Source organism: Pan troglodytes, chromosome 8 (genome assembly GCF_028858775.2).
Source record: "Pan troglodytes isolate AG18354 chromosome 8, NHGRI_mPanTro3-v2.0_pri, whole genome shotgun sequence".
Classification (NCBI taxonomy): domain Eukaryota; kingdom Metazoa; phylum Chordata; class Mammalia; order Primates; family Hominidae; genus Pan; species Pan troglodytes.
Window position 1 is genome coordinate 55,161,800 of NC_072406.2, and position 25,968 is coordinate 55,187,767.

At 40.6% G+C, this 25,968-nt stretch overlaps 1 protein-coding gene across 1 annotated transcript in view; it reads right to left on the minus strand.

Moving 5' to 3' along the window:
• Nucleotides 1-9,544: 9,544 nt before the first annotated feature.
• The window catches only part of LOC739971 (cyclin-Y-like protein 2), a 44,890-nt gene continuing 28,466 nt past the window's right edge, over nucleotides 9,545-25,968 (minus strand). Inside the window, exons 7-10 of the mRNA XM_009458357.5 lie at nucleotides 25,059-25,178; nucleotides 20,499-20,665; nucleotides 11,414-11,576; nucleotides 9,545-9,907 (exon numbers count right to left, since the gene is read on the minus strand). Coding sequence (XP_009456632.1) covers nucleotides 9,797-9,907; nucleotides 11,414-11,576; nucleotides 20,499-20,665; nucleotides 25,059-25,178 — 561 coding nt within the window. The 3' untranslated portion in view covers nucleotides 9,545-9,796. The remainder of the gene's footprint in view (nucleotides 9,908-11,413; nucleotides 11,577-20,498; nucleotides 20,666-25,058; nucleotides 25,179-25,968) is intronic.

Genomic DNA, 25,968 nt, shown 5'->3' on the forward strand with positions numbered 1-25,968 from the left:
TCTCGAGCTCCCAACCCCAGGTGATCCACCCGCCTCGGCCTCCCAAAGCACTGGGATTACAGGTGTGAGCCACCGCACCCACCTACAGAATAGATTTATCCACTGTCACAAATACTCCACTGTACAAAAAGAGAAACTAATTTTTTTTTTGTAAATCACCAATTGACCTACCACAATTTCTTGTGGAACTATATTAATTTCTCTGCAGGTATAAAGGAAAAGAATTTTTCCTTCTCACCCAGTAATATCCCTAAAACTAAGCTCTGAGATTCTGCTTGAAACCACCCCCGGAAGGTACAGACCTCAGATATTTATTACACATTCTCAGGAGAAGAACAAATAAAAATAAGAATTTTTAACAAATTAAATATATCATTCGATTTTTTGTGATAGTCACTTTTTTTTGAGAATATTTTCCTATCTTTCAAGATCTGTCAATAAAATGCATTGAATACTTAATAAAAATGCAAGTTGAAATAAGAAAACAAGTCTTTTCAAGATGACACACTCAGGGTGTGGCAGTACTGGCTGGAATATTAATACGCCTGAGTCTAGTGTCAAGTCATGATATCCTATCATATGGATCCTCCCACCTCTATTCTGCTCACTGAAGTACTCAGTGACCACCCTCTGGAGAGCCTCTTCACTGTGGCCCTGAGTGTGCCTGGAGTGCATTTTTCTTTGCAGGTCATTGCATCATCTTGCTAGAATGGATTTTCATTGTCTTTGGGGATAGTTTTTCTCCCTTCCCAATTCTGAAAAAATCCAGATGGTAGGAATTATTTCTGTCTTTCCCCTAAGTATCACCACTCAATTGGCTGACCAGCAATGTGTCTCCAAGTAATGGAAACTGGGGTTGGAAAAAGAAAATTTTTATGCCACAATGAGTTAGCTTTTTAGATAAAGGGTAAAGCAGATTTATAATCATCTACCAGTAATAATTTGAAGATTCAAGTTGATTATCTACAAATAAAATATCACAGGCTCTGATGTGTAAGTTCTGGATTTAACATGACAGTGCATACACTGCATGGGACAGGTACTATACATATCTGGACACCACAAAGAGTATTTAACGCCTGCATTTAAACTACTGAATTAGCATGTACCTCACTTGGCTCAGTAATCCACCTGCACCAAACTCATATCAAAAGTCACTAAATCTCTCGTCTACATTATATATATTCTGTAGATACACAACTACAAAATGTACATACTATACAAATAGTTTGAATCAACATGAAGTCCCATTGTTTTTGACAATGTACCACAGATAGACATTATCATGGCTAAAGTCTATATAATATAGATGAGATTATAAATCTAAGGTTTTAACACTAACAAAAGAAAACCCAGAGCATCTTGGTAAGTCTTGTTTTTATTTTCTTCCTGAGAGTCAGTAGAATGGCAGCTGTATTTTGTTATGTTAGTCCCATATATTTCTGTTAACTTTATTATTTGCAAAAAAAGTTTTGCTTGTATTTGTAGAAAGGTAAAATGGTTTTTTTTGTTAAAGATGGAGATTAGTTATGTATGATAAAAAGAAATGTGCTTTTGTTTCTTTGTTCCCAATTAATGTACATTAATTTTAAAATGCATTAAAGCAATAGCAAAGAAAATAAAGAGATGCCATAGAAATCTCTTTCTCTTCATGTTTGCATGCAGAGATACACTGCTTCCTAAGGATATGTAAGGAGAGATGTGGATTTTAATTTTAGAATCAGATTTTTCAAATGTACTTAAAATATAAGCAGCAAAAATTTTATTAATCTTAAACTCAAGCAAATTCCAATCACAGAGGCAGAACTAATTAAAACATGTTTTAATTGAATATACTTTCTAGGTTTCTCCTAGCAATCCTGTTATTGTTTCATGATCCACTTGAAGAAATGAAGATATGTGGAAAAATAGTCATTGCCCGAGATTGCCCTCCATTTTATAAATGCTCCATTTATGCTGAAACAATCTGAATAGACACGGTGCTTTTTGTGCATCTGGTTGGAGGACAGAAACTCCCCAAACTTTTCTATTCAGCTGTTGGATCCACAACTTGCTGCTGAGCTGTAAATCCACATCAGGAAGCCCAGGTACAAACTGAGAGTTGGCTTCTCCCTGGTAATCTAAACAGATGCTTACTGAGCCTGAAATGCTATTTTCCCACCACCTTCTGCTGACTGCTGCTTTGGCAAAATAAAGATTGGCCACGAATCTACCAACACCACCTCACTTTAAGGCCTGGTATGTCAGCATTCTCCATCATACTCTGAGACATAGCCTGTGGGAGACATGACTCTGTAATTAGGAGCTTAAAGTGTTTCAGGGAGACCACGTAAATCTAGTGAGAAGTGAATTAGCAATATACGAGAGCAAGTAATTTCATGTTAAGGCGGGTGCTGTGAACTTGATTACATTAGTATGTAAGTTAAAGCAGCTGAGAGAGGCAGACCAGAAAATATAGTTGTTGAGCTGAGTCCTGAGAGAAGGGCAACTGCACCTTCCACCTTCCGCGTGCAGGACTGTCATCAGCACATCTTCCCCATGCTTTCCCATTGCTCATATTCCTCCAGTGGAAAAGAAGGGGGCCAGACACGTTGGCTCATGCCTGTAATCCCAGCGTGGCGGCTCACGCCTATAATCCCAGCACTTTGGGAGGCCGAGGTGGGCGGATCACGAGGTCAGGAGATCGAGACCATCCTGGCTAATATAGTGAAACCCTGTCTCTACTAAAAATGCAAAAAAAAAAAAAAATCAGCTGGGCATGGTGGCGGGCGCCTGTAGTCCCAGCTACCGGGGAAGCTGAGGCGGGAGAATGGTGTGAACCTGGGAGGCGGAGCTTGCAGTGAGCCCAGATCGCACCACTTCACTCCAGCCTGGGCAACAGAGTGAGACTCCATCTCAAAAAAAGCAAAAACAAAAAAACAAAACAAATAAAGAAAGAAAGGAAAGGGCAAAGTTCACATGCTGAAGCAAGAGGGACTGCTGGACTTAGAAAGGTGGAGAAATAGGTGGGCCCAGGATAATATTGGTGAGAAGGCTGCTTTTGGTTGATTTAGTTACAGAGCTTTTGAGCTCATCATGAACAGAAATAGGGTTAATGCAGAGCGACTATAAGCATAGACTTGGGAGCCAGGCTGATTGGGAATATAAGTCCCAGCTTCACCTTTTATGAGCTCTATGATCCTGGACACTTCACCTCTTACTATTCAGTTTTCTCATCTGGGAAAAACAGATAACAGTATTTAAATCCTAGGATTCAGAAGAGTTCAAGGATTAACTCAGGTTAAGTAAGTGAAACAAGGGAGAAGCAACTGTTCAGACAAGAAATAAAAGGAAATTGACAAGACAAGGATTTCAATTTGAATCTAAGAATCATTTAGGGTATCTGTTAACAATTTTAGATTCCCAGGCCTCAGCCCCAGGAATTGAGATTCATTAGTTCTGGGGCCCAAAAGGCTGTTTTATAAAAAGAAACTTAGAAAAAGTCACCAAAATAACTCAGTTTCTGTATGCCCTTACCAGTTCCCCACTAATGTGAACATCTCGTGTTGACATGGTACATTTGTTAAAACTAAAAAGTCAAGGTTGACACATTACTACTAACTCCAGACTTCATCAGGTTTTCCACTCATGTTCTTTACCTGTCCCAGGATCAAATCCAGGATACCATACTGCATTTAGAGAAGCTGCATTTTTCACAAGCTCTTTCAGCTGCTAAGAGGGAGGTGGGTGGGGATCACATCTTGAAAAACACTGGGACCTTTACAGGAATGACGCAAAATTGCTGCATCCCCAAGTTGGGGAGGTGAAATGCAATTTTGAAGAGAATTGGTGGAGGAGATGAATATAGAAGGCTGATTTTAGAGGTAGAGATGGAATCCTCTCCATTAGATGAGAGGGTGTTACCTTCAGAACAAGGCATTAATGCCACAGAAAATAGGTTTTGGAAGGAAGGGGTACAACCTCATACTCAGGCTAGATTGAGAATACACGAGTAGGGTTGTGAGTAGGTCAGAATCAGCAAGTGCAGCAAACTGGGAACAGGTGTTTCAGAGAACGCACACAGAGGGCTCACATAAGGGAATTACAAGGGGTCAGTTAGCTCGTGAGCTACATACAACCTGCATGTTCCAGAACCTGGTGCTAATGCTTTGGCAGTGGGTCACGATGACAAATATCAAGCACTGCCACATTGGAAAGTAGCAGAAAAGGTAAGGGTGAGGCTGGGATAATCAATTTTATTTAAGGAGGGTTCTAAGGGTCTTGGGTGAAACAGGGGCTGGAAGAAGAGGTGTATAAAACACTTGAAGCTCTGCTTGTGAGTCAGTTGTCACACTGAGGAGACACAGGAGTCACCAGCTTGAGGTGACAGGTAAAGGTTTGTAGAATTGAGAAGGTGAAGATGAAGCAATATATTTTTTTAAGAAGCAAGCAGCCTATTTTGGGAATCCATGGAGGTCTTTTGTAGTAGATACTACTCATATTTTACTAAAGACCTTGGGTTCTGGGACTATCACTGAGTTTTCCTAATCACAGTCCAATTGCTCAGCTTCCTAACACCAGTTATAAAAGTCACCTAACCTGTTCTTTTTTAGACAATGTTAACCATTTTCCAATGGACTCAAGATTCTTATAATGTCTATACCATTTTTCTTTCCCAGTTAGTTGTTCTTTCTGTACCCTAGAAATCCTAAACCACAAGCTGATATTCTTTAAATTTCGCATTAAGTACATGTTCTGTCACTTGCCAAATGCATTTAAAAGAGTTCAACAGACGCAAGGCGCAGTGGCTCATGCCTGTAATTCCAGCACTTTGGGAGGCCGAGGTGGGTGGATAACAGGGTCAGGAGTTCGAGACCAGCCTGTAGTGGGCACCTGTAGTCCCAGCTACTCGGGAGACTGAGACAGGAGAATCGCTTGAACCCGGGAGGCAGAGGTTGTAGTGAGCTGAGATTGCGCCACTGCACTCCAGCCTGGGCGACAGAGCTAGACTCCATCTAAAAAAAAAAAAAAAAAAAAGATAGACTTCAGTAGAAATTGCCTTAGAAACCTGTGTCCTATGGGGCAGGCTTCAATGAAGGGCTCCTAGATCTTTTGCGTTGCTCGCTGGCACATTGTTGGGCCCAACTGGGTAATAAGTGTCTGGCCATTAGACTTAAGGTCATCTAATCCTTAACTTGATAGATTCTAGGTGTTCTCTACAAATTTGCATAGAAACTAGCACTTACCTGGGAGATTTCTCTGCCAGCTGTCAAAAATGTAGTTCCATATTCAACGGTCCTGTGTGAGGAAATAATGAAGCCACAGAAATCTTAAATGTGGTTAGGGAAAGGGCTGGGTGATGAAGATTCTAGCTAACCAGCACACTGCAGCAAAATTAGTTTCCAGAAACACTGCATAACCTGAATACAGAATCAAGAGTAATTTGGCTTTTGGTTAAGATTGGCTTTGGCATTTTTTTTTTTTTTTTTTCCGAGACGGAGTTTCTCTCGTTGCCCAGGCTGGAGTGCGATGGCGCGATCTCGGCTCACCACAACCTCCACCTCCCAGGTTCAAGCAATTTTCCTGCCTCAGCCTCCTGAATACTGGGATTACAGGCATGCACCACCATGCCTGGCTAATTTTAAATTTTTAATAGAGACGGGGTTTCTTCACGTTGAGGCTGGTCTCAAACTCCTGACCTCAGGTGATCCACCTGCCTCGGCCTCCCAAATTGCTGGGATTACAGACGTGAGCCACCGCGCCCAGCTGGCATGTTTTTTTTAAACCAAGGAATAGTGTATTTGGAAATGTGGGAAAACTACATCAAAAAACTGAACCTTGAGTTGTAATAAAATCAGGATTTAGTGTTGCTTGATTTCAGTGATATATGGGTATCTAGGTTACAATAAAAGAAATGTGAATAAAAGACCAGAATAAAATTTCTCTAGAAACATTGAGCCCTAAGATTAGATAGTTCATCTTGGAATAAACTATATAAAACTGCCAATAGGCAACTGCTTTTGTGCTACAAAAATGGCCATTTCACTTGGCTCAAATACATATTTCAGATTTTTGTCTTTTCCTTGTAATGAAGATGTAAAAGTTTTAGTTCACACTATACCAGAGTAAAATTTCACCGGGGTCTGTATTACAAATGTTAAAATAACCCAAAAAGTCAAAGTAAATTTGAGCTTTGGTACTCAGATAATCGTTTTCATAGTCTTATGTTAAAGAACTTATCTTTCCCAGGTATCAAACTCTAAGAAAACTGCTATAGTTACCACCTACTAGCAACTTAGTTTCCTTGCCCCATAACATTTGTCAGAGAACCTGCCCAGTTTCAGTGACATATATATTCTTATTCTAAGTTGACCCAATTTTTCATTTATCTAAATGATTGTATTCCCTTCTAGAATTCAAGCCAAAGGACAGAACAATGTTAGTGTTCCTTATTCTATTGATTTACTCTTTTGTTGAGACAAAGTCTTGCTGTGTCGCCCCAGGCTGGAGTGCAGGCATGATCATGGCTCACTGCAACCTCTGCCTCCCAGGTTCAAGCAATTCTCATGCCTCAGTCTCCCGAGGAGCTAGGACCATAAGCAGTTGCCACCATGCTTGGCTAATTTTTGTATTTTTAGTAGAGAGGGGGTTTTGCCATGTTGGCCAGGCTGGTCTTCAACTGCTGAGTTCAAGTGATCTGCCTGCGTCAGCCTCCTAAACTGCTGGGATTACAGGCGTGAGCCAGTGCACCCAGCCCTGACTTACTCTTGAAGTCATGAATTTATGTCCAGTGTCCCTCTGTCAAACTGGTTTTTAAATCTTTGACCACTCATATATGTCAGGACTTCTACTTAGTTAATGGCATATTATAAGGTGCAAACCATCTTATAAACAAGGATTCATCATACGTTTTTTCTTCTAAGTTTAACACAGATCATTGATTCTAGTTTGCAATTTATCAAGATAAGGTGAGAAGTTGAAGATTTTGCCTTAGGTACTAAATAATTAAAATGGATAAAAATACAGCAATATTATCAGGATTTAGTGAGGATCACTGAAGCTGAGTGGCTAGAATTTTAATTCTAAAAAAAAACCAACAGTGATTTATTTTTAACTAAAATGTAAACTTGAAAACAGTGTGCTAAAGTCAAATTATGTGGTTTAAGTCACCCTCTGCACAGCAACTTTAAATCTACTTTCTGTACTTCCATTTTGTTTCTGTGTAACTGAAAACTTCACTCTCATTCTAATTCTACACTATTCCTGGAAATCCTTTCTCTTTGGTATATTTATCTAATTTCATATTCTAATGTGTTTTTCCTTTCAGACACAACAATCAACTATTCAAAGATGCTATCTAATGCACTATGCCACTAAGTATTGTGGCCAGAGAGTTATTTTAAGTGTAATAAATTATCTTAAAATTGAGGGCCAGGCATAGTGGCTCATGCCTGTAATCCCAGCACTTTGGGAGGCCGAGGCGGGTGAATTGCCTGAGGTCAGGAGTTCGAGACCAGCCTGGGCCACACAGTGAAACCCAGTCTCTACTAAAATACAAAAAATCAGCTGGCAGTGGCGGCGTGCGCCTGTAGTCCCAGCCACTCGGGAGGCTGAGACAGGAGAATTGCTTGAACCCGGCAGGCAGAAGTTGCAGTGAGCCGAGATCGCGCCACTGCACTCCAGCCTGGGCGACAGAGCTAGACTCCATCTCAAAAAAAAAAAAAAAAAAGAGAAAACAAATATTACATCTTAAATACAGGCATGAATTAAACCAACTTGTGTATGGTCAAGGCAACTTACAAAAATGCTTTAAGACATATCAAGACTGATATAAACCATTTAAGTTAGGCAGAGATGCAACACTATGTGAATAGAAGTGTTATAAACACACTAGCCACATTTTAATTAGTTTACTAGGTTTTCTTTTAATATAAACATGAGAAATGAAAACCACATCAATTGTAGCATTTATTTTGAAAATAAAACTGCAATCAATACTCCAATCTCTAAGCTCTGCATTCCATAAATGATACTTTTTCAGGAGGTAGGATTCCTAAGGTTTATGGAAGTTCTTTTTAAATAGCAGGACATGAAATATGATACCTGCATCCAGGCTAACATGTGGGATAATAAAATGTATTGCATCACCTACTACTATTAGGGTCCAATTCCTTCTAATTTGTTACATGTGAATTAACATGGATCCTCCTCTTTATCGCATCTAGGGAAAATAATCTGAGGTGATCAATGCAGATAAAAGCCTTGCAAAGAGCTACTTTACAAGAGAAAAGGGCACTTTATAAAAACACAAGAATTCCAAAAGTCTTAGTGAAATTTTAAGCTTTGATACTTGTAGAAGTAACAATGCTACAAACATTTACAAAACATCATTGAAAAGCTTGTTGTATTTCTTTTACATTTATTTAGTTTTGCCATTTTTTAAAGTGACAGTGTCTCACTATGTTGCCAAGTCTGGAGTGCAATAGCTATTTACAGGCACAATCACAGTGCACTGCAGCCTCCAAGGCTAGGCCTCAAGTGATCCTCCATTTAAGCCTCATGAGTAGCTGGGACTACAAGCATGCCTAGCTCCTGAGTATTAAGCTTTTAATTTATTGTTTCAGTCCTTCTTGAAGATAGCAGATATTGACTGAAACAAAAGGTTAAAAGTTTAACATTCAAATTCTGCAAAATAAAGCCAGAGGCGGTGGTACACACCCATGGTCCCAGCTACTTGGTAGGCTGACATGGGAACATTGCTTGAGGCCAGGATTTTCAGGCTGTCGTGTGCTATGATTGTGTCTCTGATTAATCATTGCACTGTAGCTTGGGCAATATAGTGAGGCATCATCTATTAAAAATAAAAAGAAGAAATACAATTACACTTTCAAATGATATTTTGTAAAGATTTACAGCATGTATACATATGCTGCAGTCCTCTGGAGGGCCCAGGCACACTATATTAAAGCTAAAAACTGCCCTGAAACTTTCAGGACACCTTGTATTTTATTATTTTTATATAACCACTGGACCACCACGTTGCTTGGCACTATGAAAACATCTTTGAATACATTTACTTAATAAGAAAATTTATCAGCAAATGAGAACCATTATAGTTCATAAGAAATACACCATAGAGCTTCATAAAAGTAGATAATCAATAACCAATACTTTCTCTTTTTATGACCCCCAAACATGCTAAACTGCTAATAAGAAGGGCTTACAAAGGATATGAATGGCAAATGTTATTTGGCAGCTTTTGCTTGATGATCGCCAGTAACTGTAGCTTCCATGGTAAAAGTAGGAAGAAAGAGCCCTTCCATACCTGACAATGCTGGGACTGCTCCTAGTGGCTTTAGGAGTTGTTAGACTCCCATGTTTTAACAGTGATACTGCACTGATTCCAAATGCATATGCAGGAATATTGGGGAAAAGAAAAAAACATAAAAGAAACAGAAAAGTTATCTTTAAAATCTAAAAAGTTAAACTATTGTTTTAAAAGCCTTACATAGTTCACAGCTATCAGCCCACACACTAAGCAAATATCTGTACGTGGGCAGGAGTCTTCACTTTGAAGTGGTTTTTATAACTCTGTTTACATTAAACAGGACAGAAGAGTGTAAGAGTGTGTTGTTGCCCTGACAAGGTCCCATTCTTTACTACGAAGTGCAATCTTAGTTGTCCTTGAGTTAACTTGAATTGAGGTGTTTCTTCTTTTGAAAATACCAACTTTTCTAGTTCTTTAGCAGGAGAGGTGATATTTTCCTGTCTTTTTTGATGAGGGGTTCAGATGTTACATTACTCCTCATTTCTTCCTTCAGAAGAGGATGGCCTTAGCACGCTGAAGATGAATTAAATCATCTGCACTCAGAGACCCATTCTTGGCAGCACTGTAGAAAACTTTGTCTTGTTCCATCCTTGAAAAAGCCTAAGAATGTCAAATAGAAAAGAGGTACAATTTTAAAAAGGTTTCCAATCTTTTAACAATCACCACTGATGATAAGCCACACATGCAGACTCCTTTAGATAGTTCAGTTACAGCTACTTTTTGTTTTTGTTTTGGTTTTTTTTTTTTGAGAAGGAGTCCCAGGCTGGAGTGCAATGGCACAATCTCGGCTCACTGCAACCTCTGCCTCCCAGGTTCAAGCAATTCTCTGCCTCAGCCTCCTGAGTAGCTGGGATTACAGGCGCCTGCTAACATGCCCAGCTAATTTTCATATTTTTAGTAGTGACGGGGTTTCACCATCTTGGCCAGGCTGATCTTGAACTCCTGACCTTGTGATCCACCCACCTCAGCCTCCCAAAGTGCTGGAATTATACGAATGAGCCACCGCACCCGGCCCAGTTATAGCTACTTTGGCTGAGGTTTACACTGCCAAGTTTTGTCAACTCATTAAGGTAATCTCAGGGCTAGAATTAGATTGCTGGAGCAAAGGGGAACTTGTTTTATTAAGTTACTTAAAAATTGGGCTCCCAAAGATGTCACAGTATTGTGACAGGCTTCTAAGAGCAGTATCATGTTACCTGTGCACTTGTTCCTTAAACATAATGAATGTACACTTTTGCAAAAAGTTAGTTTATTAATCTACTTAAACTCTACCCAATCTACAGTAGTTATTATATACTTTAAGCAAATTTTAACGATGCAGGCATGTGCTGGATTGTATTGAAACATCAAAGAAGTCTAATGACTCAAGCATCAAAAGGCACTACTTCACTTGTACATTAATTATGATAGAAAATGTATTATTTTAAAATACTTCCAAGGTACCACAAAACGTGCCTATTTTAAATGTTCATCCTTGTCAGCTGTAACTCTGCTGTGTACTTACCAAAAGTCACAAACCATAAATATTACTTTGTCTCATAAAAGTTATCATTTCCAGTAAAATCCCATGTATTTCCTGCATCCAGTATTTGAGATGCGCACACCTTATACAGTCTAAGTGCAGGTCTCTTGGCTTAGGCACTAATGCTTTGTCTAACAAACCCATGGGACTGACTGCACTGTGGTATATACAGTAGGAAATGACATAAATTTGCAAACTGAGTAATAAAAAATAGTCAAGAGTGGTAAGTGCATTATGTATGTAGACATTGCTTGGAATACAATAACAAGAAATCATTTATATATGATGATTTGAAAGGGTAAAAGTTCAAAAGGGAAAGATTACAAATGAATTAAATTTGACTAAAATATTCTGAATTATGCTCACAAAAGAGAAGATAATATCTATAATTTCAAATAATGTGGATCTTTGTAAAAATCATAAAAGATACAGGAAACAGAATGCCAAAAAGGTAATAAGCTCTTCAGTATGTTAGTTAATTTTGAAGCTTTCCATTTTTCTAATCACTACTTAATATGACCTAGTCACAGATGTTGGCATTGGTGTTTGACTGAAAACCCACCTTAGTAACTTCGTAGCCTTACCTCCGGCTTCCAAGCTCTTTCTCTGTCAAGAAGATAAATTGGTGAATACAGGCCGTTGTTGTGTGCCAAGGTGCGAAGATCGAAGTAGAATCTGCTATAAACACTGTTAGTAACGCTGTTATTATAATTAATTAGCTTCAAGAATTGCCTTTCCAACTCATTCCTGGGGAAGGAGAAACACAACAAAACCAACACAGGACAATGTTAGTTCAAAAACATTATTCTCGTGTAAGAAATGTGGTAAAGTCATCATGTGCTCTAGTTTATTAGAACACATGAAAGAACTCACACTGTACAGAACCCTATTGATCTAAGAAATACAAGAAAGCATGCAACTTTCCCAGTTCTCTTTGAAAACTTAGAAAAACAAAAACAACATGAATGTAAAAACTGGGTTAATAACTCGATTATCTCACGTGCTTTCAAAGACATATTTGAATTTAATATGGGGAAAAACGACTTAATCTTAAGAAACATGGTAAAGCCTTCAGCTTTTTCATTTCTTTGAAAACATGAAAGGATTCAATGGAGAAAACCCTTATAAATACAAACATCCAAGGTAAGGCCTTCAGTTGTTCCAGTTCCACATGAAGAACAGAACTCATTTCTGAAATAAAACCTGTGAATGTATAGAATGTGGAAATGCCTTCATGTACATGATATTTGCTCCAAGACCCATGATAACACACACTGTAGACAGACCTTACAAATATAAGAAATCACACTGGATTGGAACCCTAGTAGATTACCAAATTCAGAAAAGTTTTCAGTTTTAACAATTTCTTCAACATTTATATGAAAATTTCCCCTACAGGGAAATCCTCTCAGTGTTTCGAAATTGGAGAGCCTGATGCAAACTGATTATGGCATAATCTTTAAAAAGGTGCATAAGTAAATGTTATACTACTTATAAATATTTTGTTTCTCAGTGATTCTTCATTTGAAAGGGTCTCTGTCCTTACTTCTACTTCTTTTGCAAGAAAACACTGAGGTCAAAATTTTGTAGATACTCCTTAAACAATATTAAATGAATTTAATAGGCAGTGTTTTTTTGTTAAGTCAGTTAATAAAATTTTTCTCTGTTTATTTAAGAATATCACACTGAGCTACTAGAATAGCTCCAAATTCTTTTTTAAAACAAATACAGGCTATGCAGGTGGATTCCTACACTAATGTCCAAACAGGGCACAGCTGCTTGCAGTCCATTCTGCATCCAGCACCCCAAGTTTGGGATGAGGAGAAAGGGGACAGCCTTCTCTGCACTCGTGCAGCTGACTCAGGGCTCATTCTTGAGGGTTCCATTGCACAACTCAGATTCCATGGTCACTCCCAAGGCACCACAATAGTGATCAGATGACAGAAATGATGGATGCCATTTATTAGCTGTCACTATTACGGGGCAGGAATACTCTTTACACTTCAGACGGTAGAAAGATCAAAGAGAAACACCTTGGCTAGACTAAACCCATTTTATGACAAGCCTTTTGGTAGGGTGCTGGCCTTACACAGTGTTTCTCCTAAGTTGGAAATGAAACCCAAGGTGCTCAGCACCTGTCACCCCTGGCCAGAACAGAGTGTGGGGATGAACTGAATGCAGTGAGAAGGGAACAGGCTGGGAGCAGCCCTCTGCCAAATGATTGTTCAGCTGTCCCGGCCGAAGATTTTTGTTTGTTTGTTTGTTTTGAGACAGGGTCTTGCTCTGTCGCTCAGGCTAAAGTTCAGTGGCATGATCCTAGCCTTTCAAGTAGCTGGGACTACAGGTTCATGCCACTTAGCTGGGCTCTTTTTTTAAAATTATTTTTGTAGAGACAGGCTGTCACTTGTTGCCCAGGCTGGTGTTAAACTCCTGTGATTAAGTGATACTCCCACCTTGGCCTCCCAAAGTGCTGGTATTACAGACATGAGCCACTGTATCCAGCACTTTGTCAAATGTTTAAATAAATATAAAACTAGAGTAATCTTACCACTTTCATAGTAATCCCCATAAAGACTTAACTGTATAAAAGCAATTAATACCTCAACAACATATTTGGTTTCTTGGTTTTAAAGTTTTATCCATTGGCTAAGTCAACAAATGTTCTCCGGTATGGAAAGCAGTTAGGATATAAGCAGATATATGGCTTTCTCATTTGTTTAACTGAAAACCCCACTGAAACTACTTCTAACATTAGTTTCCTATTCATATAACCATAAGACTATAGGAATGTAAATCAGATAATGCTTTAATAATCAGCTAATCAGGAGTTAATTTACTATAGGAATCTATGCACTTTATAATCTCTTACGTTTTTCCACAAACATATTTTAAATGTGTAAAATACAGTATTTTATATAATTAACATGTTTATTAATAGAAGCTTAGTTATTGAAGAAAACCATTATGCCTACAGGATATGTATCTTCTTAGTTTTTTGTTGTTTTTTAAATGGCTAATAGCATACCCTTTACCGGCGCAGCAAATTTTCTGAATAGGAGCTGCTCAGTTTAACTTATATGTATGTATGTATGTATGTGTGTATGTGTGTGTGTGTGTGTATATATATATGTGTGTGTGTATATATATATGTATGTATATATACATATATATATACATATAAAATCCTCATAGCTTAGCTCCCACCTATAAGTGAGAACGTACGATATTTGGTTTTCCATTCTTGAGTTACTTCACTTAGAATAATGGCATCTAGCTCCAACTAAGTTGTTGCAAAGGCCATTATTTCATTCTGTTTTATGGCTCAGCAGTATTCCATGGTGTATATATTCCACACTTTCTTTATCTGTCCATTCATTGATGGGCATTCCATATTTTTGCAATTGCAAATTGTGCTGCTATCAACATGCATGTGCATGTGTCTTTTTCATATGACTTCTTTCGCTTTGGGTAGATACCTAGTGTGAGATTGCTGGATTGAATGGCAATACTGTTTTCCATAGTGGTTGTACTAGTTTACATTCCTATCAGCAGTGTAAGTGTTCCCTTTTCACCAAATCCATACCAACATGTACGATTTTTCAATTTTTAAATTATGGCCATTCTTGCAGGAGTAAGGTGGTATCACACTGTGGTTTTCATTTGCATTTCCCTGATAATTAGTGATGTTTCTGAAGGAAAATATATTCTAAGAAGACAAACAGATGTTGAAAAGTTTTAAGAAAAATCTGATAAACACTAATTTTTAAATGGTTCAATTTACAGTCCAAAAGAGATCTTTACAATCAACAGTAGAGGGACAAGATAAATGTACATTACACACTTTGTTGCAATGTTTTACATTTTCTAAAAATTGTGAACATAGCTCCTGTTCAGAGCATAGATCAGGGTGCTTCTGCATTCACAAACAGCATTGTGTAGAACTGGAGCTGGCTTCTGCCACCACTGCTTCTGGAGCTCACATCTGTGGAAACCTGCACATTTCTCTGGATATTCTCTGACCTTGTAACTAGAACTAGAGCCCCACCGGATTAGCTGCAGGTTTTGAGAACAATTTAGCTGCCATTATAGTGGAGCTAAGTGTTCATAATTACAAATTTTGCTGCCTTCAAGAAACCAGTTTACAGATTGATGACAGTAGTGATTAAGAGCACTTTAGCTTCTGCAACTTTCAAAGTACTTCTATTTGTTTCAAATTCATTTTCTGTTACATCCTTTGCTAAAATGGCTACTAGCAATATCACCGTGACAACTCAGTTTCTACTACTAGCAAGGCAGTAATTTAGCAGCCATTTCAAAACCAACTGACCATCACTAGTGAGTCTCTTCTTAGTCACAAGAATCCTCAATTCACTGGTAAATATACAGTGTAGTAATTCTGAATGAAAGTCTTTAAAAATGTTTTTGGGGTATATTATAAGTGTATATATTTATGTGGTATATAAAATATTTTGATGACTATGACGTGTAATAATCACATCAGGGTAAATGAAGTGTCCATCATGCCTCAAGCATACCTTTGTTTTACAAATAATTCAATTACACTCTTTTAGTTACTATAAAATGTACAATTAAATAATTCTTGAGTGTTGTCACCCTGTTGTGCTATCAAATACTAGATCTTGTTTATTCTTTCTAACTATATGTGTGTACCTATTAACCATTACCCCTTACTCCTCATCCCCCATACTACTTTTACCAGCCCTGGCTAACAGTTCTCCTACTCTATATCTTCATGAGGTAAATTGTTTGAGGCCTGGCGCAGTGGCTCACACCTGTAATCCCAGCACTTTGGGAGGCCGAGGTGGGTGGATCACGAGGTCAGGAGTTCGAGACCAGCCTGGCCAGCATGGTGAAACCCCATCACTACTAAAAATACAAAAATTATCCAGGCATGGTGGCATGAGCCTGTAATCCCAGCTACTCGGGAGGCAGAGGTAGAAGAATCGCTTGACCCCAGGAGGTGGAGGTTGCAGTGAGCTGACATAGCACCACTGCACTCCAGCCTGGGTGACAGAGCAAGACTCCATCTCAAAAAACAAACAAACAAACAAAAAAACTGTCTTAATTTTTACTTCCCACAAATAAGTGAGAACATGTGAAGTTTGCTTTTCCGTGCCTGGCTTATTTCATTCAACCTTTCCATCCATGTTCTTGCAAATAATAAGATCTCATTCTCTTTTACGGTTGAATAGTACTTCACTGTGTATATGTACCATATTTTCTTTAGCCACTTATCTGTTGATGGACACTCAGAATGCTTCCAAATCTTGGCTGTTGTGAACAGTGCTGCAGTATACATGAGAGTGCAGGTATCTCTCTGATATACTGATTTCCTTTCTTTTGGGTATATACCCAGAAGTAGGATTGCTGGATCATACGGTAGCTCTATTTTTAGTTTTGAGGAACTCCAAACGTTTCTCCATGGTGGCTGTACTTAAATTACATTCCCACTAACCATGTATGAGTGTTACCTTTTCTCTGTATCCTCACCAGCATTTGTTATTGGCTGTCTTTAGAATAAAAGCCATTTTAAGTGGGGTGAGATGATCTCTCATTGTAATTTTGATTTGCATTTCTCTGAAGATCAATTATATTGATGTTGAGTATCTTTTCATATACCTATCTGCTATTTGTATGCCTTTCTTAGTTTTGAAACAGGGTCTCACTTTGTCACTCAGGTTGGAGTGCAGTGGCACAATCACAGCTCACTGCAGCCTCAACCTCCCAGGCTCAGGTAATTTTTGCACCTAAGCTTCCCCAACACCTGAAACCACAGGCACGTGTCATCATGCCTGGCTAATGTGTCCTCTTTTGAGAAATGCCTATTCAGATATTTTGCCCATTTTAAAAATCAGATTAGATTTTTTTCTATGGAGTTCTTTGAGCTTCTTAAATATTCTGGTAATTAATCCCTTGTCAGATAGTTTTCAAATATCTTCCCCCATTCTGTGTGTTGTCTCTTCACTTAGTTGATTGTTTCCTTTGCTGTGCAAAAGCTTTTTAACTTGATGTGACCTAATTTGACCATTTTTGCTTTGGCTGCCTGTGCTTATGAAATATTCAAGAAATATTTGCTGAGTCCAGTATCCCAGAGAGTTTTCCCAATGTTTTGTTTCATATTTCAGGTCTTAGATTTAAATTTTTTTAATTTTTAATGTTTTAAAAAATAGAGACAGAATCTCACTGGTTTGCCCAGGCTGGTATTGAACTACCGGGCTCAAGCAATTCTTCTATCTCGGCCTACCAAAGTGCTGGGATTACAGCCATGAGCCACCGCACCCAGCTGAGATTTAAATCTTTAATCCATTTTGATTTGATTTTTGTATAAGGTGAGAAATAGAGGTCTAGTTTCATTCCTCTGCATATGAATATCCAGTTTTCCCAGCACCACTTATTGACGAGACTGTCATTTCCCTATCGTATGTGCTTGGCACCTTCACTGACAATGAGTTCACTGTAGATGTATAAACTGGTTTCTGGGTTTTCTATTCTGTTCCATTGGTTTATGTGTCTGTTTTTATGCCAGTGTCATGCTGTTCTGGTTACTATAGCTATAGAGTATAATTTGAAATCAGATAATGTGATTCCTCCAGTTTTGTTTGTTTTTTGCTCAGGATAGCTTCGGATATTCTGAGTCTTTTGTGGTTACATATAAATTTTAGAATTCATTTTTTATTTCTATTTCTGTAAAGAATGTCATTTTTTTTTTTTTTTTTTTTTTTTTGCAGACTTGTGGAGGTACCACATTGGTGGTCTGAGATCAGACCTGAAGGAATTCTCTGGGTTAGCAGACAGGGACTCACTTCTTCTCTTACTTTCCCACAAATGAAGTCTCTCTCTCTGTGCTAGGCTGCCTGGGGCTCAGAGAGGAGCAATGCAAGCACCCCTGTGGCCACCACCTCTGTGACAGCACTAGGTCTGAAGCTGGCACAGCACTGTGGCGGGCCAAGGCCCACTGTAACACCTACCCGCTGCCACCTATTTCACTCAAGGCCCAGGGGCTCTACAATTAGCAGGTAGTGAAGCCAGCCAGGCTTCTGTCCTTCCCTTAAGTGCAGTAAGTTCTCCTGGTCCCTGGATGGGTTCAGAGGTGCTGTCTGGGAGCCAGGGCTGGAGTCATAAACCTTAGACATCTACCTGGTGCTCTGCTCTACCATGGCTGAGCTGGCACTGAATCCACCAGGCAAATCCATTCCCACTCTTCCCTCCCCTTTCCCCAGGCAGAGTAGTCTGTCCCCACATATATCGTCAACACAGTCCCATGGGGATTACTGTCAGGTCACCACTGATTCTCACTCAATGCTCAAGTGCTCTCAGTCAGCCTGTGGTGAATGCTGCCTGGCCTGAAACTCACTCTTCAGGGCAGTGGGCTCCCCTCTGGACCAGGGTAGGTCCAGATATGCCATCCAAGAGCCAAGGCCTGAACTGGGGACTCCAACAGTCCACCTGGTGCTCTTCTCCACTGTAGCTGAGCTGGTATCTAAGCTCAAGAAAAATCCTCTTAACTCTTCCCTCAGCTTTTCTCAAGCAGAGGGAGTCTCTCCTCACAGCCACCACAGCTGGGAATGTGCTGGGCCACACCTGCAGCCAGCACATCTCTGAGTCTCACTCAAGGCCCATGGCATGTACTACCTGGTCACCACTGATGATTCTTCAGGGCCCAAGGGCTCTTTCATCAGAAAGTGATGAATCCTGCCATTACTGAGTCCCTTTAAGGCATCAAATTCCCTTCTGGCCCAAGGTTTGTCTAGATATGCTATCCTGAAGCTGGGACCTGAAATGGGGGTCTCATGACTCTGACCAGTGCCCTCTCCTACTGTGGCTGAGCTAGTATCCAAGTTGCAAAACAAAGTCCTCTTTCCTCCCCTCAAGCAGAAGAAAGAGGTCTCTGTCAGACCTGTGAGCTGCACTGTCTAGGGTTGGAGGCGGGGTGGGCAAGCACTCCCTAGCTGCCCCAGTTGCTGTCTCTGTAGGTCACATGCCCCTAAATACACTGGCTTCAAGGGCAGCACAGCAGTCCTTGTGGCCTAGACAGACTTTCAGGTTTATTAAGGACCCCAGAGTATTTTATCCCACAGTAGCCAGTAGCCTTTCACAACTCAAGTTCCAACCAGTGGCATGAACAATTCCTCCCTGGCTAGGGCTAGTCTAAATGCTTCCTCCGTGGGTGGGCATTGGATGAGCGCAGCCTTGTTTTGCTTTCTGCTATGACAAGGCAGCGCTGAATTTAGTGCAAAGTCCCACAGTTGCTGTGCTCTCCCTCCCCCAAGCATGTAGCCCCTCTTCTCACCACAGGTCCACTGCTAGGACATGGGGGAGGAGTGGCATCAGCAATTCAAGACTGTCTTTTCTACACTATTCAGTGCTTCTTTCAGTGATATGAAGTTAAAACAAGGTACTATGAATGCTTACCTGATTTTTAGTTCCTATGCAGGTGCTTTTTTTATTTAGACAGTTGCTAAATTTGCTATTCCTGCGGGGAGCACAATTGGCAGAGACTGCTATTCAGCCATCAGGCTCCACCTCTGTGAATGCATACATTCTGAAAGACAGTCTTAACTGGAGTAACAGGAAAATGTAAAAAAAAAAAAAAAAAGAAAAACAAAAACCCAAAACCTCTTGCCACTGCCTGTCATGATCTTGATCTTCATATGGTGCTCAATGTCATCAAGAGGTATTCCTTCAGATTTCCCTAAATGTCACCCACAAAGCCATTCTCGCTGTCTAGTGGACACTGTGACAGCCTCTGCTGGAAATGCCTCCCTGGCTCACTCTGCCTACCAGCTCCAAGGCCCTTCCCTTTACAACAGTCATGAGGCCAGACTGGAAGAAAGACCCCATGAAGCTTCTGTTTCAGCATCATGTTGGTGCCATCTGTGAGCAACCCCATGACTCAGCAAGATTTATTGCACTCTCACAGGTAACTCGGGGCCCCCAAAGTGCTGCTGTGGTTTTATGAGTGCCCCAGGAACCTCCTGAGTGTGGTGAGCACTGGGTGATGCTCCAGCAATATTTCTCAGACTGCCTGAGTGGAACACTGGAACTTCTAACTCATCAGCCCAATTTCTAAACACATGCAACACTCCTACTGGGATGGGACAGGGGCACAGGGATCTGTGGCTATTCTGTATCTTGAGGTTTCTATAAAACAGAACTTCAGTTAAAGCAGGGGGAACACCAGCAAAGGCAAATTCACAATGTGTAACTCAGGGTGAAACTACACAGTTTTCACAGTCCAGAGGCCTTAGACCTGTCACTGGCCAAATAATTATTTCCAAGGCCACACATGTGCTCCTTACAAACAGACTGGAACTTGCACACAGCTTTGAAAAAGCCATAAGATATTTACTGTACTATTATGTTCTGGTAGTACACTGGTAAGATAATGCCAAAAATATTCACCAGAAAAATACTTTTCAATTTATGAGCAGATTATTAAAACATCAATTTACCAAGACCTACCAGCAAACAATGAAAAATATGAACTATTGTTCTAAAGCTGGATGGAAAAATATGTGGTGTTTAGGCCCATTTTCATTATCTGCACAACGTAACCTTTAAAAGTATTTCTTAAAGTATTTAAGTTTATGGGACCACATAAAGTACTGAAAAATGGTTACAAAGTTCACAAAAACCATACAAACTCACATTTCTTCAACTGTAATGTTCTTAAAGAGCTTGCAGTAGTCCTCATTCCACACAGCCATATCACTCCAAACCTTGGAGGCAAGAAGAATGGCTCCCAAGACAATCCTCTTCCAGTTAGTTGGACAAATGTCGATATCAGCATAACTTACAAGTCTTTCTATGTAAATCTGCAAAACAGAGCACTGGCCTTTGATTTAGCACAGTTTAAGTGCTGTGTTAAGAATTCTTATGAATGACAGATTTCTTCTGGTTTTGACCAGAAAGTAAGTGCTTATGTTCTACAGAGATTTGCTTGATCAGACCAAACAAGTGGCCATATCACAATTGTAGGTCAGATACTTCTGCTACCTACTCTGCCCATAGAAATTCACAGCCCAATTTTGGTCACAAGAATGACCGTATATCTCAGCCAAGGGCATCATGAAGCCAGGCAGTGCTGTCACCTTCACACTCATAAAAGACAGCAGACATACAGGCCCAGTGTGGAATAAAGTCATTCAATAAATCCTTAAGTGCCTACATATGTAATGTCTCACACGGAGCTGGTAGGTAGATGGGAATTTTACAAGTACGTCAAGCTTGAATATGTAAAACCCATGTAATAGTGAGCAAATGTTAACCTTCTTCTCACAAAAACTCACCCTTCTGTGGCACTAGCTTTAAAAACTGCTGATCAAGAGAGCCTCCCAGCAGCTGCTGTGTAGAGCAGCATGGCAGGAGCAGGTCTGTGGGGTTGTAAAACATTCCCCATATTCAGTTGCTCACTTGGTAAGAAACACATGTGTATAAAGGATGGTCCTTCTCACAGCCCCTATTTTGCACATCTTCATGATCACTTCAAAAAATTTATTCTGTCTTACATCATCTGCAACTTAGACAATTCTGTTGGTTTTAAGGTGGAAACAGCTGCCAGTCTCTGTATCCCTGGGATTCTTCTACACCTGCCAGGCAGTTGGTGAGACAATCCCCTGAATTACTTTACATCTATCAAACATCTGTCCTACAAAGAATTGAGCAAAGTGAATAGCTGAGTAAATATTAAAGGTGAGCTGTAAGGTGTTGTTACCTCAGAGGGTGCTCTGCAGAACAGTATGTCTGTGAGCTACTTGAACTGTTTACATCGAAACAAAAGGAAAAAACTTTATATAAATAAGCAAGTTTATTTCTTGTCTGAAGGGTATCAGGTTGCAGAACACTGCCAGATCTGATACTGATCTGAACACTGCCAAACTCAAGTATGTTTTCAAAAACAAATGGCTATTGAACATGACATTTTACAGATTCCACTCCCTTTCTCCCAAACTCTGCACTCTCAAGTATTTCAAGAGTGAACCTCCCTCCCAGGGTTCAACTGCGTAGGAATCAGAGACCTCTGAAACAACATGGCAAGCCCTCTACTTACTGTCCCCTTTCCTGCTAAGCTGCTGACCTGCTGACACTCATCCATGCCACGTGCCCTTCTGGGTGAGTTTGAGAATTCTTTATTCCCACTGATGCCAACTCTTCCCTCAGTGCAGTTGATCCCATCTCACTTTTGCAGCACACTGTTCCCACAATCACCTCTTTCTGAAGATTTTCTTCCTCTCTACCAGAAATTTCCTCCAAATTGTGTTTCCTTTGTCCCCATCTCACTCCCCACTCCTCTCCAACTGTGTCCTCTCACTGATGCTCACAGCACCATACCCTCATACCAGCTCCTCATCTTCCATCTCTCCTTCAGCTACACTGCCTGCCCCTGCTGACATGACTCTCCCAAGGCTCCTCTTGCCAACAGGCACTTGTCTCTTGTGTCTTCACGCTGACAAACTAAAGCTCTGCATACATTGCCATTTGCCTAGGTGTTGGGGCCAAATACCTGCATTTCAGTTCCCCTGCTCCAATCTGTGTGCAATGCCTCTTACGTCTACCTTCACTGGTGGTCTGCATGGTTTGATGGTGACCCACAGTCTATCACTGCTCACCTGTATTACCCTAGTTGCTTCTTAACCCTCTTCACTGCCTCCACTCTGCCTCCCAAATATAGCTTACTGTCCCCAAAGCAGCCAGCATAACCTCTTCATTTAGAGCATGGCACTCCCCTGCTCAAGATCTCCCCACGAGCTTCCCATCAAACTGGAGTAAAACCTTAACTTCTTCCTACAGCCTACAAGCCAAAAGGCCCTGTGAGCTATGGTACTGCCTGAGGGGCCTCATCTCCACTCTTTCCCTCATTCTTCACTCTCACTATGCTGGTCACCTTGCTGTTTGTTCCTCAAACACACATGAAACGCATTTCTGTCTGTCTTGGCAGTCATCCTGCTGCCTGTAATGTCAGCACTCTTTCCCGTCGCGCCTTCAGTCAGGTCACTGTTCTAATGTCAGCTCTCTAGAGAGGCTCTTCCTTATCTGTCTACCTAAAATAGCCCCCAATCACTCTGTATCCCTTTATCCTGCTTCCTCTTCCTGCTGTTTCATACACTTAAGTTCCATCTTCCTAGAATATAAGCTCATAAAAGCAAGAACTGTGTTCCACCTGTCCCCTCCTCTACCCCCGCACTTAGAAGAGCGGCACAGGGTCAGCATCCAGTGAGTGTTCACGAATCAGTCACTGCTTGGCAGCATTCAGCACTGTGACTACAGCTTCTCCTATCTTGAACTCTTTCTCCTTTTATTATCCTCTTCTGCTTTTCCTCTTCCCACTCTAGTAGACACTCCTCTGGGGGCTTGTCCCTTAAATGATAATAGTCTTTACCAACCTATATTCTGTCCATTTTATCTGTTTTTGAGATAGGGTCTCACTCAGTTGCTCAGGCTAGAGTGTAGCCTCCACCTCCTGGGCTCAAGTGAACTTCCTGCCTCAGCCTGCCATGTGCCTGGTGCCACAGGCATGTACCATCATGTCCAGCTAATTTCTTAATTTTTTTTTTTTTTGTAGAAATGGGTCTCACTTTATTGCCCAGTCTGGTCTTGAACTCCTACACTTGAGCAATCCTCTCAACTTGGCCTCCCAAAGTGCTGGCATTACAGGCATGAGATACCGTACCTGGCCTTACTTTTTGTTTTCTTAAGATGCAGGGTCTCGGCTGGGCGCAGTGGCTTACACCTGTAATCCCAGTACTTTGGGAGGCTGAGGCGGGCAGATCAGGAGGTTAGGAGATCGAGACCATCCTGGCTAACATGGTGAAATCCCGTCTCTACTAAAAATACAAAAAATTAGCCGGGCGTTGTGGCGGGTGCCTGTAGTCCCAGCTACTCGGGAGGCTGAGGCAGGAGAATGGCGTAAACCTGGGAGGTGGAGCTTGCAGTGAGCCGAGATTGCGCCACTGCACGCTCCAGCCTGGGCAACAGAGTGAGGCTCCGTCTAGAGAAAAAAAAAAAAAAATACAGGGTCTCATCATCTGGCCCAGGCTGGACTTAAACTGCTGGGCTCAAGTAATTCCCCCACCTCAGCCTCCCAAGTAGCTAGGACTAAAGGCATGAAACCACCATGCCCGGCTTGTCCAATTTCATTCTACACACTTTCTTGGTATTTAAACAGCTGCCGTTGCTCTTCATTCTGTAGCTCTATGTCCAATTCATGCTCTAGTCCTGTATATCCAAATGATGACTAGACTGTGCTACTCTGCTCTCTCAAAGGCACACCAAGCTTAGCCTATGTACAAAACTCTCCCTTTTCCAATCCAGCTTTCCCTCCTGCATCACCTATCTCTACATCTGGAAACACCACTCCTGCTTCCCTCTAGCATGTGCTAACAGTTCCAAATGACTTGCAGCTTCTCGAGAGGACTGTATCTGGTCCAGTGCCCTTTGAGGGCTTTGATTCAGGTGCACAGCAGTAGCCTTCTCCCCTAGAATCTAACTGGTTGCTAAAGAAGTATTGACCTAAGTATTTTTTCATTCCTGGCCATGCAGTTGACTTTCCTCTATAGGTTTGTTGTGGGGAGGAGTAAGACTATTTTTAACAATTTGAGCAGAATTTATTATTTAAAATGATAGGTTTACAAAAGGGATTTGTAGGGATAATGTAAATGTAACGACACAGCTATGGTTTGGTAGACCAACTGGAACCACATTCCTGGGCAACTTCATGAGCAAGCACAGGTGATCAGCAGGGATAGATAAACACACATCATCCAAGGAACAAAGAATTGAGGTCAGCAGCTGTCAATGACAACATGCATCAGAATTGCCTGGGGATATACCCTGGGACTCAGCTTAGACCTACACTGGCATCCCTTCCTGCCCATCAGCCAGATGGTTTTGTTACTGCTCCCCATTCCAAGCTGTCCACATGCCCTGGATGTGTGTGCACTGTGTGTGCATGTGTTTATTGATGTGTTGGGGGAGAAATCAGAAATCCCTCCTGCTGCCTTTAATAGCAATTGTTCTGTGATGAGAAAAGCAACTGTGACATTTTAAGCCATAATGATGATTCAACTAAAATGTGTGTATTTGCTTTCAAAAGTTTCTCTTAAAATTCTGAGATAACTTCAGAAACCTACTGTATTAAAAAACAGGACCATACCACCCTGTTTACAAGAAGAATTTCTAAAGCTGCTTTATAAATAGAAAATATCTTACCAAACTTACGATTGCAAACTCAGCTGTTAGCCTCATGGCTTTAAACAGAGTACGAACAAATCTGAAAATCAATTTGTGTTCAGGATCATACTTAAAATATTCCTCCAAAACCTCTTTTCGCTGAAAGAAGAAAGGATGCAATGTAAGTATCCATTGAAGAAAAAACCTGAGGTGCTCTTAAGACAGCAGTGTTCACATTTGTGCCCATGTGTCACTTACGATAATTTTGATTGGTGAGATGTCTTTTAGTTTTTTACAATATGAACAGCAGGATCCTGAAATACCATAATGATTTAATACTCATCCACATTCACTTAAAAATAATATGAGCTTAAGCTCAGAAAATGTTTATATTCTTTTTTACCCTTTCCCTCACATAATTCCATCCAAATGTAAGCTACTCCATCCAAATGTAAGCTTTAATGTCTTACTGACTGTATGTCATACTTCTCTGCAATAAACTTTGAAAAAATATAGTTACCTGTAACCATGAGGCTCTAAGCCTGTGCTGATAAATACAATAGTCACTAGCCACATGTGGCTATTATGTACCTAAGGAAGTACATTTTTAAATTTTTACACCATGTAAGTTGATATAAACTTAAATTCTTTTTTTGTTTGTTTGTTTGATTTTTTGAGACAGATTTTCGCTCTTGTTGCCCAGGCTGGAGTGCAATGATGTGATCTTGGTGCACTGCAACCTCCGACTCCTGGGTTCAGGCGATTCTTCTATCTCAGCCTCCTGAGTAGCTGGGTTTACAGGCACATGCTACCATGCCCGGCTAATTTTTATATTTTTAGTAGAGACAGGGTTTCATCATATTGGTCAGGCTGGTCTCAAACTCCTGACCTCCGGTGATCCGCCCGCCTCAGCCTCCCAAAGTGCTGCAATTACAAAGGTGTGAGCCAC